General features: G+C 30.3%; 2 protein-coding genes across 3 annotated transcripts; one reads left to right on the top strand and one right to left on the bottom strand.

Moving 5' to 3' along the window:
• Nucleotides 1–3,331: 3,331 nt before the first annotated feature.
• On the bottom strand, nucleotides 3,332–10,514 carry LOC124821973 (FAD/NAD(P)-binding oxidoreductase family protein). 2 transcript variants are annotated; one of them, XM_047293915.2, is made up of 16 exons: nucleotides 10,314–10,513; nucleotides 9,498–9,623; nucleotides 9,354–9,413; nucleotides 8,943–9,056; nucleotides 8,769–8,856; nucleotides 7,783–7,928; nucleotides 7,599–7,700; nucleotides 6,399–6,470; nucleotides 6,201–6,300; nucleotides 5,856–5,938; nucleotides 5,293–5,370; nucleotides 4,815–4,913; nucleotides 4,682–4,732; nucleotides 4,518–4,574; nucleotides 4,035–4,076; nucleotides 3,332–3,590 (listed from the first exon to the last, which is right to left on the bottom strand). In XM_047293915.2, exons 1-16 carry the CDS (start codon nucleotides 10,440–10,442, stop codon nucleotides 3,513–3,515), a joined length of 1,425 nt encoding a protein of 474 aa, XP_047149871.1. In that variant the 5' UTR covers nucleotides 10,443–10,513; the 3' UTR covers nucleotides 3,332–3,512. The 2 variants fall into 2 exon arrangements, with proteins under 2 accessions (XP_047149871.1, XP_087968579.1); XM_088112453.1 differs by lacking the exon at nucleotides 4,035–4,076 and having other exon boundaries at nucleotides 10,314–10,514.
• A 3,580-nt stretch (nucleotides 10,515–14,094) lies between these two features.
• LOC124821972 (cytochrome P450 82A3-like) lies at nucleotides 14,095–16,098 on the top strand. The gene is made up of 2 exons (XM_047293914.2): nucleotides 14,095–15,105; nucleotides 15,242–16,098. Exons 1-2 carry the CDS (start codon nucleotides 14,128–14,130, stop codon nucleotides 15,869–15,871), a joined length of 1,608 nt encoding a protein of 535 aa, XP_047149870.2. The 5' UTR covers nucleotides 14,095–14,127; the 3' UTR covers nucleotides 15,872–16,098.
• The last annotated feature ends 768 nt before the right edge of the window (nucleotides 16,099–16,866 follow it).

The raw sequence follows: 16,866 nt of genomic DNA, 5'->3' as shown, positions 1-16,866 counted from the left end.
TTAATTATTTAATCATTTAATAAATTATTAAAAAATAACTTATATTTAAAGTATTAATTTTTATACTTTTTTTTTCATTTTTACCTTTATCCCTTGTTTTTAATTATTTGGTCATTTAATAAAATTAAATTTAGAAAAATATATTATATTTTTATTTCATTAAATAATATTATTTTAAAAAATAAAATTTATTTATTATTAATACAAATTGTTTATACTATCGTATAAAAAATTGTTTTTCTAAAGAATTATTTCATTATTTTATGTATTTGTTTTTGTTTTCAAGCTGATTTACTACAAAAATAAGAATAAATTTAATTTTTTATTGTGTTCAATTATCTATAAAAAGTTATATTTTTATCCATGATTTATATGTTGAAGTTTCTTATTTTTCCCTTGTAACTTTTCATCCGTGTGAGAATGAATTTCAGTTCTTCAAATTTATTTTCGCAAGTCAACACAAATAACTAAAAACAAACTACTTCGTAACATTACGTGAAAGCAAACACAACATTAGCTACTAATGATATTTTAAAATAATTCTAACCAAGCCATTAACAAAATAGTAAAATTACTGATCAGATTAATATTTTTAAGAGAATTATCAATTTTACATTATGTTCATTTAATAACCATAGTCATTATTAAAATATTAAATGGTAATAGTTACAAGAATAATCGTTGTTATATATTCTTTAATATTTTATGAAGTTTATTCTTATATTAATATATACATGTTAATTTTAATTTAATAAAGAAATCAATATAATAATTTTAATTTTATTAATTTGTTTTTAAATTTCATTAATAATTATTAATTGAGCACATTTTCTGTTTTTAATAATTGTCATTTGTTTTGAATGTTTACAAAAAAACAAAATAATCCCATGTTTAATTATATTAACAAGTTTAAAATTAATATAATTAATTTTTTTATATTAAATGAATTATTTATTCATGTTTTATTATTTACTTATATATGCATGTGTCGTCATCCCTTGCCTTTATCTATCTTTCTCAGTTCCGTCACGGTCTTCATTTGCTTTCATTTTTTTCTCTCTTTTCCCTTTGTGTCGCTCTCAATTTCCATTTCCAGGGTCCTGTCCATTTTTTCTGCATTGTTTGATTTTGTGCTTTGGTCATTTGGTTATTTAACGACGAACTCAATGATATTACTCTTTTGTGTATTTATTGAGAGCGATAATATAAATGAATTGATATGAGGATGACTTGATGGAATATAATTACATTAATTTAAAATTGAAACTTGCATTTATGAATTCAAAACCCGATTTATGATAAAATTTATAAACGTTATTAAATGACTCAAATTAAACCTAATTAAAAAATAATTTGTTTAATGTAAGAATCTAAAAATAAAGTATTAGAATTTATAAGTGTTTTAAAATAATGAGACTGAGTATTTTAGTTTTAAAATAATTTAATAATATAAATAAAATTTCTTAAACTCCTCTCATTATCTAAAACATAAATCATCTATTTAAAAACTCCTTTCTTGAGTTTCTCTACCTTTTGTCTAATAAATCTAATTCTTCGATCATTTGTTTAACGATCAGGAAGTGTCTATGAGATCACAATTGAGTAATTTTCATTCCTATCCAATCAGTTTGTGGTTTAGAGTAAGTAAGTTTCTACCCTTTTTTTCTTTTGTTCTCCGTCTATGATCATGCTTAGGAACCCCTTGGCATGTATCATTCGTACTCTATTCTTGGTTTTTATTAGTATGTGGTCTTAAGGACTCACTTCGATCACGATTTGATAATTTGTAGGTATTTCTAGAGTTCCTTGAACTCGAAGCAAGGGTAGTGTACCATATAGAGCTTGGTAGTGTCCTCTCTAAGGTAAGGGAAGCTAGTGTTTGTATTTAAATTGAATTATAATGTATGAAATTATGACTGTAGGTATTTATGTTGTTGTATAAATGGTTGGTTATGTATAAAATGTTTGTTTTGGTGTTAATTGTGGTTTATAAAGGATAATGAATGAATGATGTTGATGCTTTGTGTGATTTCTGTGTGAACTTGGAATGACCTTGTGAAATGCAATTGATATGATGGTATTTGTGTTAATTTTGGTTAAAATATTAAGAGGAAATGTATGAGTAGAATTATAGGTCAATTTTGGTCGAGAATGGAGGATTGAGAGGTGATTTCATAAAATATTGGTCTATGGTGAGAATTTGAGGTTTAGGACAGTTAATTTAGTCTTTTGTGATTTGTTTAGGATGAGAATCAGCTTATATATGTTTTAGAATGGAGTGGTAGTCATTTTTAGCGTGTTTGCAATGTTGTTTAAAGTGTATTTTAGGGGTTTTAATAGACGAGTTTTTGAGATAATGGTTGGTGGGAAAACCAGAAGTTTAGGATCAATTTTTAAGTCAATTAGGACTTGTTTAAGTGTTGAGTTAGGGAAAATTTGAGGTGGATATGATACTTGGTTCATATGTTGATCTTTTCTATCGCGTTTTAGTCCATTTTAGAGGTTTTAACTAGTGAAAATCTAAAGTGTAGGGGTTGTGATGAAAATGAGGTGTTGGAGTATGTAACGAGTCTATTATGACTTGTTCAGACCTTTAGTTTGCATAATTTGATGTTAGAAGGTGTAGATTTGAGTTTGGATACTTTTGGAGATGTCAAATAACTTAATGCACCTAGTTACGGGTCTAATGATCAAAGGGTTACTTAGTTTTACATATAAATGTGTTTTCACATAAACTCTAATGTTTAAAGAACCAATTTGATCATTCAAATAAATTTTAGGTGTATCAAAACCATAAAACACAATGTGTTGTCAACTGATATAATGTCTCTTTCTGGGCGCTTGAGTGCCACTTTCCAGTGGCCTTGGCGCTAAAAGCCCTATTTTTGGCGCTGAACGCCCTTTTTAAGTCTTGGTTTAAGGTGTTTTATGTTGTTTTGTGATCTTTTGTTGGGTTGTTTCTTGTACTTTGATGAATGTTGAGTGGTTTCATGTGTTTGCCTGTTATGTTTATATGAAAGATGTGTATATGGATGAAAAACTATGGAAAGGAATTCCAAGGAGAAAATTTCTATTGGTAGTTTCAAGTATTATTAGTATGAATGCAAAGAGCTCAGTCTTAGTGGTTATCATGAAACTATAATGATCATTCATTTTCAATTATTATTAATGAAAAAATTGATGTTGGTTTGCATTTCCTTTTTCAATTTAATATTTAGCATTTCCTTTTTATTTAGCCTGACCCGTTTTTTTAATTAGGTTGACAAACCGGATTTAAACGGGTCAAATTGGTCTTTTTTTTGCCATTTCTAATTTTTTATATATAAATATGTATTCCATGAACAATCAAATTTTAGTAAACGAACAGTACAATAAATGGATTTGGTATCAAATCTCGTCCACTAAACTATGCTTATGCTAAAAATAAAGCAAAATGCAGTACTTGTCCTCATTGGCACCCAGAAAAGAGAAACCAAGTTGCCAACAAAAGCATGCAATTTGCAAATTAGCATTTACTTTAAACCTATACAAGATTCAAGTGCTAATCCACCAATAGTGGTTCCTGCAATAAATCCTCCTGACCATGCATTCTGCACAGAGAAAAAAAGGAAAATCAATGAAGAAGCTCTCTCTTGACTCTTCACTCTACCATCAGACATCAATCGATTAGTCAAAAAGTTGTTCTCCTTTTTCTTTTTATGACAAAGTGAATGATTCCATGGTTCTAAGGAAAACTGGACCCTCAAATTATGCTAAATTATAAAACTTTGAGATTTATGTATTTTAAACAAAACGTCAAATATGGGGCAACAAAAAAGCACAAGAATATCCAATGGCAATTGAAGTTGAATAGAAATTTCAGACAAGAATATACCTCAAGACCAAGAAAATTGTTATTTATGGTGGTAAGAATTGAACAATTCAACATGTATGGCATACAAGATTTTATTAGTAATAACTTAGAAAATTGGAATTCCAGGTTATCAATAATCATGTCAATTAAGCCTTCATTAGTATAGTTACATGCATTTTACCTGGAAATTGAAACCACCAGTTACCCCATCAACATTCAGAATCTGCAGACATTTAATATTGCATTATCATTTTGTATAGTTTGAGATGTGATAAACATGCAAAAGTTTATAGTTTTGGCAATTCTTTACCTTAGTTAAGGAATTAAAAGAGAAGATTTTGGCTTAGATGCTAATTTGATTCTTATTTTCATTGAATTATTCAATTTAGTTCTAATACTTTTTTTTTCAATTTGGTCCTAATTTTCATTAATTTGATTTGATTCTTTTTGCTAACGCATGTTTAAATAATTAATGGATACCAAGACCTTAATGTTTTACACAACAGTTTTGTGTTTATCTTTCTCTATCACTCTGATATGTGATAAATAATTGACGAAAGAGACATACACAAACAACCGTTGTATGAATTGTTCTACATGTAACATTTTCTAGTTCTACTTCTTCAAAAATTGAAATAAAGACAACTTTGTAAATTTGATATACCTCTCCAGCAAAGAATAGACGTGGGCAAACTTTGCTTTCCATTGTATTAAGCGAAATCTTAAAAGAAAAATTTAAAAAAATATTCAGTTAAATAATATTGCTAATTAATGGAAGCTAGAGTAGGAAGGAAGAAGGAAAAAGTGAAGAAAGTTAACAAAGAGAACCTCTGATAAGGGAACACCACCAGCAGTAACAAATTCATCCTTAAATTGACCCTTTGATAGGACAGAAGAAATGTTAAATAAAAAATATATGAACAGAATTAAGTAACACTAAAGAAAGGATAAGAAACCTTACCTTGCCTGTCACTTCAAATATGCAGTCCTTTAATAAAGAACCTATGGACATCAATGAACTATTTGACATAGAAGCCCACAAGACATCTCCACTTAAACCCTACACATGAACATTATTTATATAATTTCTCAAGATTTTTTAGTTACAACACTAAATTAGTAAAAAAAGAAAAATGTATTTTTGCAACCTATATTTTCAGCCAACTTGAGTTTAATCTCTGTACTTTCGAATAAATGAACATGGTCCTCCAATTCTAGAAAATAGGTGAATTTAGTTCCTCTATCAATTTCTTGGAAGTAAAATACCATTATCAAATGCTAAGTTTAAGCATGAAGAGGGAGTAAATTCATATATTTTGAAAAATTGCAGGACAAAGTTCATCAATTTAAAAGCAGTGACCAATACCAAGTTTAATGAAAGTATAGGGATTTAAAACACACTGTTTTCCATAAAAAAAAACTAGGAATTTCTGTGAAACCTGTCTTTCCAGCACATAGCTCCAAAATCTTTTTGTTAGGCCAAATTCAGGAGGACATGAATTAAGTACCTTTTGTTTCTGCAATGGCACAAGCAAAACAACTTAGTGCTACCAATGTGGACACAGGTTGCAACTTTTTAGTGAAGGATACGATAATCGAAATTTACATGGAACTAGTGTTTGTCAAACTGCTTAACATTGAATTAATGCAAGTTCCTAAACTCAATTAAAAGAAAATTTGAGGAAAGAAGAAAACTATAGCATGATTGTGGCTGTCTTGATACAACTTTATACTACATCAACAATATTAAATAGAGTGCATCTACCATGCAAACCCATTTTGCAGACTCATATTAGACATTCCAATTTCCAATTTTTTCTTCCTTAACCACGCAAGTTCCATAAAATGTTGAGCCAGATAAATGGATTTATGCTATAAATATTAACTGACGAAGATAAGAATCTCATTAGCAAAATCATAAAATCACCTTCCACGTCTAACTTAATACAATGGAATATAGATTTGTAGAATTTTGTAGAGAGTACATAGAGCCATAATTTACCGCATATTGAAGCTTGTGATGAGAAAGAATTGACTTCAAAGTTTCCACATGCAGATCAGGGATAAAATCCACAAAAAGTTTGCCTGCATCCAAATTATAAAATATCTGTAAAAGGAAAGTGGAGATGTTGGAACACTGTAGAATATAAAAGAATTTGCTTGAGTGAAAATGATTTCAAATCCTACCAAAAAGTTACAAACATTAGAAGATATTAAACAGAATGATTTGTAAATGAATTGAAACCCTATACTATTATGTCAAGAAGTTTCATACCAGAATTGATTTAAATTTTAATAATAATTTTAAAGATTCCAAACGCAGAATATTGGGAAAGATTTTCCTTACCCTTGTAACTTGAACTGAACAGTAAACGAGCACCCCAAGCAGATAACCGAAGAATAACAGGTCCACTGAGCCCCCAATGTGTAACTAACATGGGACCAACCTAAAATTTGACAATATCATGGTCTTTCAATTTTTAATCTGTTGTAATAACAGCACCAGGGTAAACTAGTTTTGACCTGTGGTTATAACAAAGCATACCTGTGTAAGCTTAGGTATATTCTTTTGGACACTATCCAATTTTAGCCTCACTTTAACTTTAGGGAATGTAACCTGACAGTTAAGGAAACCAAATAATGAGTAGAAAAGAAGCTTAATTTATGCAGAAACAACTCTATAGGTACTAATCATGAATAATGAATTTGAATTCCCTATACATATAACATGATGGCCAAATGAAGAATGCAGTGTGTAAATGAATAGAATGTAAATGACTCCGTGTAGTGATCAAATTGAAGCCAAAACCGTGAATGAAGTACTAAGCAAGGACTATGTGCAATAGATGGCTAGAAAGACCTCCACACTTCTTGTTCTCCTATCTTATATCAAACATTGTCTTAAGACCAATTGGCATACCGTGAAGTTGTCCAACAAGTATATGGGTTATACCCTAGTAATAATTGAAATAGAGATATAAGAGTTTCCAATACCCTCCTCTAGAGATGGCAATACATGGTGGAAACTAACTATAAATACCCTGTAAACAGCAGAAAGCTTTGTTAAATGTTAGAAATGGACTGTGCTTAATTTAATCCTAAAAACCGGCTTAAACTCACCAGGAGGTATAAATAGGAATAGGAGAATAATTCTGAACACTAATATGGCCTAAAAATCTGGAAAATAATTATTCCAATAAATTATATAGCTAAAAAGAAGCAAAGAAAGAAATACAACTATACAACAAACTACAATGCATTCATATGACATCAAATCCTAATATTAACAGCATAAATCTGACTACATTAATACGGTTTGATTTCCATATATCAAATCCCTTGATCCTGGATTGTTATACAACAGACACCAATGAGGTGTTCGAGCTCACTCTTCTTAGCCCCTCCTAGCACTCAAGGAAAAACAGACCAGACCCCTTCCTAGCACCAAAACAGACTTTATATAATGTCTGTTACAGTTATAAAATGATAACTGTATTAACTGTCTAGTTTCTTCCTTCTCCTATATACAATACCAAACCTATCATTCTCCTTTCTCAGTCTATAGTCAGAAAAGAATGATAGAAAGTCTCATTAACACAATAAAAATAAATAAGCATGCTTATACTGAAAAACTATACTAAAGAAAGCAGGAAGGCCGCAGAAAAAGAAAAAGGTTTATAAAAGGAACCAGAACTTAAGGTTTCTTACTATCATACAGCAAGAACTTCACAAATTGATACTTTACCCCAGACAACTCCCGCAAACACAAATCTTCTATTTTGAAAGTAAACAAGCTTGGCACTGGATCTACAATTGAATGACCAAGCTGAGATGCAAGAGTATAACCCTATGACAGAAAGAAACTGGTTTAAGAAAATATGACAAGATTCATTCCTCTTAATTCAAATAAATCAATTATCCACCACAACCTGACGACTACTACCACTAGCAATCAATAGATAATCAGCTTCAACACGTTCAACATGAACAGATGTGTGCTGCTGAATCTCGAGAAGGAATTTGCCACCAGATAAAATTGATATTGCTGCTACAGCTTTTCTGGTCTGCAGAGAAACTATTTGAGAAAACAGAGTTCAGCACTGACAAATTCAACGTACATCATAGAAATCTTGAAATCAAATGACTGTAAAACACAAACAGATGTCGATGTTTATAATATCTATTAGAAAAAACCCAAGTTCCAGAATGACTAAAGATATGGCTCAATTATATTATATAAGTAGATAAAAACTCCACCTTAAAAACCACTTTTGAAAGATTAAGTTAGGCCTAAACTACTTTGTAGGATGATATCGAAGCCTGCTTTAGATCTATTAAAAGGGTCACTCAAGATGTTATACTCATATCAAGCTCAGTAGTGCTAGACGTGTGGAATCAATTTTGTGGAGTGAAAACTTTCATATAGAGTGGATTTTAAGGAATTACATTTAATAAATAGTGTCGGAGATTCCACTATCATACAATATAACCAAAATAATGTATATAATATAAGTGGAGAACAATTCTCATCTTGTGAGAACTCCAACAAATAGAAAAAACATATCATTGCTTTATATGAAAAAAAAGTAAAAAAACTTTCATAGAGATACATATATTTTCCAAAGCTCAATCATTTGGTAACAAAGAAAAATCTACCTGATGCCCAAGGAGAAAGCAATCAGACAACAGGTGAGAATGATCTCATACCATAATTTTTTATATTGTATATTGTATTTTATGTAAAATTAAATTTTGGTAACTTTCACTGCATTTGAGATAATAAATGTTCTTGGTCATAGAAATTTGTGAAATATGAAGCCACCTTAATTGTGGTTACCCCTAGTCCCCCTTAGTTGCAACCTCTTTGGGAACTGTCTTAATTCAATCTCAAGGATGGTAGTTTAATATCACATACCTCCCCTTTGCTTCACCTCGGACATGAGACAATCAATTATAGAAGAAGAGCTGTTGCTGACAGGAAATACCCTGCCATCATCCTCAACCTAAGAGCAGTTAATCATGAATCAGAAATGCACACTGGGAAGTTGAAACAGAAACAAGCAATGAGCATTTTTTTTCACAGGAAAACCTTCAGCTCCACTCCATGAGAGGCAAACCATGACATTGTATCCGCTGGACCATGTATATTAAAAAAAGACCCTCTCAGTTCCTTGTGACCTCTCGGATAGTTTTCTGCCAAAATCTACAAACTAATCATATTCAAAACATTCAAGCTTCATTATGGCAATCCAATAAAGTAATTACATGCAAGACACAACAAAACAAACCAAAACTGACAATTTATTAATTCCTCATAGGAAAGAAACCAGTAGAATGACCTGCTCACCTGCATTTTATTACAAACACCAAATTAACTTGTTGCATTTCTCTAAATGCTCCGAGAACGAAAAAGTAATATGCTAGTGCAAGACAGTTAACAGACTATCCCACAAAAAAACGTATATGTTTTTAACTTCACAAGGAGAGCACGACTACCTACCATATTGTCAACACAATGCCCATTAGTCACATTGCACCGTCCTCCTCCAGAAACTTTCACCTGCAGACAGTACCAACGAGAAGAATAACAGAGAATGAGAACATTGCACAGAAATTGAATAGCATGATGGCATTGTGACACAACCTTGGAGAGAGGCTTTCCCTTCTCAATAACTACGACGCTAAGATGGGGTGCCACAGTCTTGGCATGAATTGCTCCATACACCCCAGCTGCCCCACCCCCAACAACCACCAACAGTTCTTCCTTTGACTTCACGGCAAAAGATACAGTGTTGGAATCATAATCACATTAACTGGAGCTCAAAAGCGTGGTTGATTATAACAAAGACAAAACTTAGTAAAGTAACATAAACACATCAGAAATGATTTTATTTGGATATCTCAACAGGTCAAACACTTAACACTCCTCATTTTAACTTTTTCTTTTCATCACATCATATTACTTATCTTACAATATTCTCTCTCATCTCTCTCTCAAATTGTTTAGTCCTGTCTATGCATCATTTTAATAATTCTATAATTTTATATTGTTCAACACTCAGAATTCTTTCTCTATTTCTTTCTTCTAATTATGTGATATCATCATTCATATCTTAACCTATTTGCTCTTCTGTCTCTTTCTCCCTCAACTCAAAGTGCCTTCTAGTATACGAGCGTCCATTTTCACACTTCTATGCATTTTATTGTTTAACAATCATCATGTGTTCTCTAATTCTTCATCATCATCATATCTACATTATTCTCTCATCCATCTCTTACTCTATCTTGGTGTCTGCTACCATTATCTGGTGTATTCTGTCTGCTATCATTTCTCATGCTTCTATACTCTTTTAAACTTATTCTTTGGAAATTATTTGGTTTAAGTTTACACTCCTGACCAAAATAATGTTTTTCTCTTAAAAAAACTGCAACTAAGGTTTAAAATGCAAAAGGTACCTACCTTTGTAGCATGGCAAATGGCATGGGTAGTGCAACTCCTTCTCCATAGTTTGGTACTTATGTGAAACTTACGAAGCATTGAGCAAAAGCCGAAGACAGAGTCATTAGCAGAAGCTGCGAAGTGTCTCATTGCCCTAATATGCTCTCCTTGAGACGTGAGTCTATACACTCACATCAAATTTTGGATCCCTTTATTGGAAATTTTGCAACTCTTTTTTATGTCTTGGTTTTAGACAGAGAATCCTATGTTTTGACCTGATCCAGAAAAAATAATATCCACTTATATAAATATTAAAAAAAACAAAATCTTTTTACATTTTATTTTACAATTCTCGTATTTTTTTTCATTTTAAAATAAATAGTTTTACTTTTTTTAATATTTTTTTAGTAAGATCATAATATACTTTCTATCATTTTAAAATAAATATTTAATTTCTATGTTATTTTTAATAAATAAATAAAAATTCTACTCTCTTTTTTCTAACATTTTCTATCTTTTAAATGATTCACTCAACCCTTCTACCTTGAGTTAACATTGTTCTTCTAAAACAATTAACCTTTGACTTTGGAACACGAATCCATCTACTTTTTTACTAATTCAAAAATCGGATTAAATCCAACAACAGAAAAATTATGAAACTCAACTAATATTCAAATAAATAGGACTAAAATATTAATATATTGAAGTATTATTTGTTAATCCGCAGGAAAAGATTTCTATTACACTACCAAATATTATTTTCCTTTTGAAATCCTTCTCATATTTAAAGGTCAGTAACTATATGATAACTAGGTTTATCCATGGGTATCTTTTTCATTTTTATAAAACCTCCAACTTAAACTGAAAACTCATGATTTTCTAACATGTAATTTTCCTGAATGATTTTTTTTACTAAACAAAAATCTATTAAGATAACATGGTACAAGTGGTACTCAGTTTATAAACCAAGTTTTACAAATGTCCATTTAAAAGTATTAAAATGACAAATTAGAGAATCAATACTCCAATTAGAATTTTTTCTTTCAGAAAAATATCTTAACAAATAATTAAAAATTAAATTGGAATACCAACAAAAATCACTTAAATTAATTTCTTTCAAAAATTAATTCATTATAAGAAATTAAATAACAAATATAATTAATTATTATATTGACTAGTTTAAACACTATTTTATAAAATAACATTTATTGTTATCTAAAATAATCTCTATTATTAATAAAATTTATAGTTAATTTATAATTAATTTATAAATTATAGTGTTAATTAATCTCTAAGATCATTATCAAAATTTTAGCTACTTATATTTTAATATTAATAGAAACTAATTTACAAGTAAAAATTTTGTTTGTCTAACATTTTTCTTAATTATAGAACTTGCACTTGATTAGCAGGCGGGTGTCACTAATGCAAGCACAGTCACTCTTATATTGGAGTTTCTATCAGCGGAAGTGACTGAAAGATAGAGATTTTATGTTTCATGTGTATCTGATTTTGTATTGATTAATTACTTTCCTGTATATGAATCATATTATCTCCTATTTCCCTTGTAAATTTGAAGAGAATTTACCACAACCAACATCAATACGAAAATAAATTTGTTTACATTATTTTTACAAAGTTTCGACTTTGAGGAACTTTGCTAAATTCTCAAACGTACTTTTGTTTGAACACTTAAAAAAAAAAGTTAAATAAAAAACAGATAATTTTGATTTTTAATTTTTAATTTTTACTATTTCATTTTTTCCGTACATACATCCCAATTACAATTCAGTACTAAGATATATAACGTAAAAAAAATATCAAATTGACTTTTAAATTCTAATATAATTAAATTGCTATATTATTAGAGTTCCTTGTTAATATTTAGGCACAATTTACGTCAATATATCGTAGTGATTATTTGTATAAATAACTTGAACTATTTTATAATTATTTTGATACAATTTAGTAGAGTTTAGGTTGAACGAATATAATTTTTTTTTTCTCATTGTCACGTTATGTTTTTATTTCTATTTTTCAATTAAGTTCATCGGCAAATGTAATATTTATAAATATATGTTTTTTTCATAATATTTCTAAAATACGTAATTAACAAACTTTTTAATATATTTCAAACTGTACCTTTTTTTTTTTCCTTTCTTTCTATTTGATTAATAATCAATGGGAAAGATGTATGTATGCGTTGGTCTTGTTATTGGTCATATGACTTGGTCACCAAGGTTGTCCAATTATTCACTTCAGCCACCTTAAAATAAACTAGTAGAGTGGGTTTGTTCAATGTAGAACTTTCGGAGTTTCCTAAAATAAGTTTTATGTACAGTAAAAATAAATGTTGTAAGAATAGAAATACTGAATTTTAATTTTGTAATAACAAAAATAAAAAATATTACAGTAATATCACAAGTTATTAAAAAGTTAAAAAAATGTATTTTTTTCATAAAAAAAATCAATATTTGAAGTATTCAATTATAAACCATGTCTTACAAATGTCAATTTAAAAGTACTAAATTGACAAATTAGAGAATCAATACTCCAATTAGAATTATTTTTTTTCTGAAAAATAACCCGTCAAATAATTAAAAAAAATATAGTTAATTATTATATGACTCGTTTAAACATTATTATATAAATTAAAATTTATTAATATCTAAAATAATCTATATTCTATAACAAAATTTATAACTAATTTATGAATTATAGTCTGATCTCTAAGATCATTTTTAACTACTTATTTTATTAATAACAGAAACAAATTTATAAAACATCTGTTTTACCGAACATTTTTCTTAATTAGAGAACTTGCACTTTGCAGACACTGATCTTGGGTGCCTCTTTTATAAATAACTTATTTTATAAATATTTTGATGCAATTTAGTAGATTTTAGGTTGAACGAATATAATTTTGTTTTCTCATTATCACGTTATCTTTTTATTTTCTATTCTTCAATCAAGTTCGTTGGTCAATGTAATATTTATAAGTATATGTTTTTTCATAATGTTTCTAAAATACGTAATTAACAAACTTTTTAATATATTTCAAACTGTATTTTTCAAAAAATATAAAAAATTTATTTTTCATGTTTCTACAGTAACGAATTATAACTATTTTCTGCTCTTTCCTTTTTCTTTTTATTTTCTTTCTATTTGATTATAATTAGTTATAATGAATGCCAAAGATGCATTAATGCGTTGGTCTTGTTATGGGTCACAGGAGTCAATATCATTGCTACACTTTTATCTTTCCTGGTCAACTATCCTTGGTCACCAAGGTTGTCCAATTATTCGCTTCAGCCACCTTAAAATAAACATAGGTGGGTTTGGTCAATGTAAAACTTTCAGAGTTTCCTAAAATAAGTTTTGTGTACAGTAAAAATAAATGTTATAAGAATAGAAATACTGAATTTTAATTTTGTAGGAACAAAAATAAAAAATATTACAGTAATATAAAAAGTTATTTAAAAATTAAAAAAATGTACTTTTTTTATAAAAAAAATCAATATTTGAAATATTTATGATAACCTTCTTGTGTCTCCCAGTTTTGTCTCCATTATGCAGAACTATCTACTAATATATTATAGTACTTGCAGATCAAGTAACAAAAAGTTGTCTATAGTAGAATATCTTATATTTCATACACAGCATTACAAAAATTTTGACTATTCCACACAAGCTTCCATTCATTATTATAAACAAAAAATGACGCCATATTGGTCAAACATGTGGCCGTGCACAAAGCTTAGACCCATGCTTTCCTTATAAAAGCAGAAAGAAAAGAAAAACAGTTCCAAGACATTCCACCTTATAACAAGCAAAAATGGACTTTCTCCTAAATTGCTTAACCTTAAACACCACCACTCTTATTGCATCGTTTCTTTCTCTAATCTTGTTATTTTTCTATCTACATCGTAGAATTTGTTCTGAGAAACGAGCTCCAACAGTGAAAGGTGCATGGCCAATACTTGGTCATCTTTCATTGTTAAATGGTTCAAAAACACCCCATAGAACTTTGGCTGCTTTGGCTGACAAGTATGGACCCTTGTTCACCATCAAACTCGGTCTGAAAGATGCTTTGGTGCTCAGCAACTGGGAAATGTCCAAGGAACTCTTCACCACAAACGACCTTGCCGTTTCATCACGCCCTAAACTCGTTGCTGTGGAAGTCATGTCCTACAACCAAGCCTTCGTAGGGTTGGCTCCATACGGACCTTACTGGCGAGAGCTTCGAAAGATTGTGACTGTTGAGTTTCTCTCCAACCGCAGAATAGAGCAACTCAGCCACATTCGTATCTCAGAGATTCAAACCTCATTCAAAGAGCTATACGATTTATGCTATACTAGTGTAAACAACAAGAAGGAGAATGAATCTAGTTATGGTGCTGCTACTTTGGTGGACATGAAAGAATGGTTTGAACATTTGACTTTCAATATAATAGTGAGGATGGTGGTGGGGAAGAGGTACTTTGGTGTGGCGCATGTGGAGGGCAAGGAGAAGGCAGAAAGGTTTATGAAGAATTTAGATGAGTTCATGAATTTGATGGGCACTTTCACTGTGGCTGATGGGGTTCCTTGCTTGAGGTGGTTGGATTTGGGGGGCCATGAGAAGGCCATGAAAGCAACGGCTAAGGAAATGGACAAGTTTTTGAGTGAGTGGTTGGAGGAGCACCGTGAGAAGAATGGTTTGGGTGGAAAGGTTAAGGGCGATCAAGACTTCATGGATGTGATGATTTCAGCACTTAATGGGGCTCCGATTCATGGGTTTGATGCTGATACCATTTGCAAAGCCACTACCCTGGTAAGTATAATAATGAGCCATTTACTAAAATGCTATGAACATGGACATGGAAGCAAAATTGTATTCTGTCAAAGATTGAATAGTATTTCCTGTTTTTGTTCGAAGAACTCTTGATGAAGCTTGAAAATATTTGCAGGAATTGATTTTGGGTGGAACTGATTCAACTGCTGTTACTCTTACATGGGCACTTAGTCTGCTAGTAAGAAATCCTCTTGCAATGGAAAAGGCTAAAGAAGAAATTGACATGCATATTGGGAAAGATGGATACATAAGAGAATCAGAGATAAGCAAACTTGTGTATCTTCAAGCCATAGTGAAAGAGACATTACGATTGTATCCACCAGCACCTCTTTCATCACCTCGTGTATTCACAGAAAATTGCATCTTAGGTGGCTACCACATAAAAAAGGGAACTCGACTAATGCATAATCTGTGGAAGATCCACAGAGACCCTAGTGTTTGGTCAAATCCATTAGAATTCAAACCAGAAAGGTTCCTTACCACTCACGAACATGTGGATCTGAAAGGTCGACATTTTGAGTTGTTACCCTTTGGAAGTGGGAGAAGAATGTGTGCTGGAATGTCCCTTGGCTTAAACGTGCTTCATTTCACATTGGCTAATATGTTGCATTCCTTTGACATCTCAAATCCTTCGACTGAACCTGTTGATATGACTGAGTTGTTTGGATTTGTCAATACGAGAGCTACTCCACTGGAGGTTTTGGTTAAGCCACGCCTACCTCCAAACTATTATGAATCTTTGTAATCCTTGTGTTAGTAGTGTGCATGTTCTAAATTATGTTAGTAGTAATCTGAGTGTGCTTAGTTATTTTATGTTGTCCAATACAGTGATAGTTTATGGTCTGTTTTAAGTTTATTAAATCGAGTTTTCCTTTGAAAGTGTTATGTAAGAATGTGATAATTTTGTTCCTAGCTAGATGACTGTGGCCTTCATTTAGTTACCATCAAACAATATAACCCTTTGATTTCATTTTCTCGTTTCCTTGCAATAGTGTTTCATACTCATTTTGGCTGCTGCTTCCTTTTCTTGTCATTGCTTCATCATATTCTAAAAAGAAGACAATAACTTCAACTTTTTCTGATGATAAATTGGACAGCTACCTCAGTTGCAGTACCTCAGTTGAAGCTGCAATAACCTTTAAAGATATTTGAATTTATTAAAAGTATTTTTACTTTGATTTAAAAAAAAACACTTGGTAAAATATGAAAAATTAATTTCATGCGTGATATTAAGATGAGAATAGAATATCAATGATAATAAGCTGCATTAAAAATTTAATAGATTTTTTTTAAAAAAATTGTTTATAAAGAAAAGAAAATTAAGTAAGAAATGATCCGGAATTAAAATATGAATAGTGACATTCATACAAATATGAACAAAATAGTGACATTCATACAAATAGTTCATCAATTATGAATTAAGAATTAAAATAAAAAAGTTGCCTACCTTTATAGCACGGCAAGTGGTAGTGCAACTCTTTTTCCGTAATTTGGTACTTGCGCAGGGAAAGGTAGGAAGGGTGTTGTTACCTCGACCATCACACCTTTCTTTCTCCATCTTTTCTTTATTAGTTTGTTTCTCACTGAAATTTTATTTTTAGAGTTATTATTTTTTAATTTTATCCATTCAGATCATATTTCATTAATAACCTATTCTAGTTCCCTACATGAGTAAAATACTTTTATTTCATTTTAATATTATAATTGTGAGATACTAAGTTGCAAAAGTTGGTGGTGGTG

Source organism: Vigna umbellata, chromosome 4 (genome assembly GCF_029865625.1).
Source record: "Vigna umbellata cultivar VRB3 chromosome 4, Vumbellata_1.0, whole genome shotgun sequence".
NCBI classification, from domain to species: Eukaryota; Viridiplantae; Streptophyta; class Magnoliopsida; order Fabales; family Fabaceae; genus Vigna; species Vigna umbellata.
Note: the sequence above shows the minus strand (reverse complement) of the source record. Positions and strands in the feature narration are given on the sequence as shown.

Coding starts and splice junctions, on each gene's coding strand:
- LOC124821973 (XM_047293915.2), bottom strand. CDS start 10,442: ATGAGACACTTCGCAGCTTCTGCTAATGACTCTGTCTTCGGCTTTTGC. Junction 8,857..8,942: donor CTCATGGAGTGGAGCTGAAG/GTTTTCCTGTGA, acceptor AACTGCTCTTAG/GTTGAGGATGATGGCAGGGT. Junction 4,077..4,517: donor GTCTATTCTTTGCTGGAGAG/GTATATCAAATT, acceptor AAATGTCTGCAG/ATTCTGAATGTTGATGGGGT.
- LOC124821972 (XM_047293914.2), top strand. CDS start 14,128: ATGGACTTTCTCCTAAATTGCTTAACCTTAAACACCACCACTCTTATT. Junction 15,106..15,241: donor TTTGCAAAGCCACTACCCTG/GTAAGTATAATA, acceptor AAATATTTGCAG/GAATTGATTTTGGGTGGAAC.